Below are 2,500 nucleotides of genomic sequence, written 5' to 3' on the forward strand. Positions count from 1 at the left end.
GCCAATGATAAAAGTGATACTCGAAACAATCATCGCCGCATTGACAAAACCGCAACCCATGAAAATCACAACAATGACAATCCTAACACATACACACACATACACACACACAAAAAAAAAAAAAAAAAAAAAAAAAAATAACGCATACATGCAAATTACCCCCAGTCAGCACCATTTCGAATCACAGCTCTCTCAAGCAGCCCGCCAGCCTCTCTCTCTCTCTCTCTCTCTCTCTCTCCGACCGTCACTATGGCTTCCTCTCGCATCCCTCGGGGCTGGAAAGTTGATACAATATGCCAGTAATTTAATGGGATGGAAAGTCGATCGCATAACCAAGGAGGCCGGAGGAGGCGGCAGTTTGAGTTTAACCTTATTGTCTCAGCGGGGAGCCTATGCCAAGTTTTTATGTTCTTTATTATTGTTATTTTTATTATTCTTATTTTGATAATTATTATTATTTACTATTATTACTTTTGTTATTATCATTATTATTATTATTATTATCATCATTATTATCATTATTATTATTATCATCATTATTATTACCGCAGTTGATTTTGTTATTGATATTAGTATTATTATGATTATCATCATTATCATTGTTGACATTATTACTGGTATTATTATTATTATTATTGTTATTATTATTATTATCAATATTATTGTTATTATTATTATTATTACTTCTTTTATTGTTATTAGTGTTCTCATCATTATTGTTGTTATTATTTTTATCATGATGAATATTATCGTTATCATCATTATCATAATGATTATAGTTATTGTTATAATCTTCATTATGATCCTTATCACCAATGTTAATATTATAATGATGATGAAGATGATCATCATCAGTTTTTCATTATCATTATTAGTATTATCAATATTATTATCCTCATTGATATGATTATGATTATAGTTATTATTATTTTTATCACCATTATTATCATTATCTTTGTTATTGTTATTATTGCTGTCATCTTCATCATTATCATTATTTTTATTATTATTATTGTTATTATTATTGTTATCCATATCATTATTATTATTATTATTATTGTTATTATTATTATTATCCATATCATTATTATTATTATTATTATTATTATTATTATTGTTATTATTATTATTATTGCCAACTATAAACATATTGTTAATAGTGTATGTTATCATCATCATTATTATTGTTATTAATGATAATATCAGTTTTACTGGTACCTTTACTATTATTGTTATTGATATTGTTATAGGCCTACATACATCAGTAGTAAGATTTTTCCAATTTGATATTCACAATTCTTTATCCCTCTAATTCCGTTCTCTTTTCGTCCTTTCCAGAAGAGAAGATGAACCGCAACTGACAAGAAGACTACCGATTTCCCCTCGTCCTCCCCTCTTTTCCCCTTCCTACACAAGAACATTCCCCAACCACTAACACCCTCTTCTCACCCCTCCCCCTCCCCCCTCGTATATCCCCATACATACCCCACCCACCCCAACCCCCTACCCACCATCATCCCCCCACCCCCTCTTCTTTCTCCCTAATTCCCCTCACTTCCTTCGTTTTCCTTCGCGTTTTCCCCTCGCGATAAAAACGACAAGATGAAGTGCTTCGGCGACAAGACGCGCACCTATCATTGCAAGGTGGTGCTGCTCGACGAACAGGAGCTGATCCAGGAGATACAGGTATGTTGCAGGTGTTGCTTTGTGGTTGTTGCTGTCGTTGTTCGTGGCAGTGTTATTGGTTTTTATTGTTATTGTTGGTGTTATTTTCGCTATTGTTATGATTATTATTATTATTGTTACTGCTATTGTTATTATTGATATTGATATTATCATTGTTACTGCTGTTATTACTATTGTTATTGTTATTATTATTGTTATTGTTATGATTTATTATTGTTATTATTATTATTATTATGATTATTATTATGATTATTATTATGATTATCTTTAACATTAAAAAGTTGTAGGCCAACAACAATTAGAAGACAGGGAGTAAAAGGAAAGAATGTACAAAGAAAGGAGACAGAGAGAAAGCGAATTGAATCTAAAAGGAAAGAGAAAGTGAAAAAGGTTCAAGGACCAAGGGAGAAGAAGAGGAGAAAAGGGAAGGGATGGAGAATGAGGGAGAAGAGGAGGAAGGGAGGAAGAAAAGGTAAGAAAGGTGAAAGGGAAAGGGAGAAGAGAGAGTGGAAAGAAGGAGGGAGGGTTAAGGGAAGGAATGAGTCATGAAGGAAGAGGAAATAAGCAAGTGGAGAAGGAAAATATAAAGAGGGAGTGGGGAGGCGAAATGAGAGGAGTGAGGGAAAAAGGAAGGGATGGAGTGGAGAAGGAAAGGGAAATGAGGGAGCAGAGAAGGAAAAGGAGAGAAGGCACTAAAGACGGGGAAAGAAGGGAGGCACTGAAAAGAGAAAAGGAAAGAAGAGGGCGAAGTGAAGCAAAGAAAGGGGGTTAATGCAGAGGAAAAAATAAGACAAAGAGAGAATACGGAAACGAA

At 33.5% G+C, this 2,500-nt stretch overlaps 1 protein-coding gene across 1 annotated transcript in view; it reads left to right on the plus strand.

Moving 5' to 3' along the window:
- LOC122252166 (uncharacterized) overlaps positions 1–2,500 on the plus strand; it is a 343,505-nt gene that overhangs the window by 16,792 nt on the left and 324,213 nt on the right. The window contains exon 2 of the mRNA XM_086553745.1: positions 1,339–1,686. Within this exon, the coding sequence (XP_086409871.1) occupies positions 1,603–1,686 (84 nt within the window). The 5' untranslated portion in view covers positions 1,339–1,602. The remainder of the gene's footprint in view (positions 1–1,338; positions 1,687–2,500) is intronic.

The sequence above is a fragment of the Penaeus japonicus genome, unplaced genomic scaffold, assembly GCF_977035675.1.
Source record: "Penaeus japonicus unplaced genomic scaffold, GWHDUDI00000001_assembly GWHDUDI00000028, whole genome shotgun sequence".
Classification (NCBI taxonomy): Eukaryota; Metazoa; Arthropoda; class Malacostraca; order Decapoda; family Penaeidae; genus Penaeus; species Penaeus japonicus.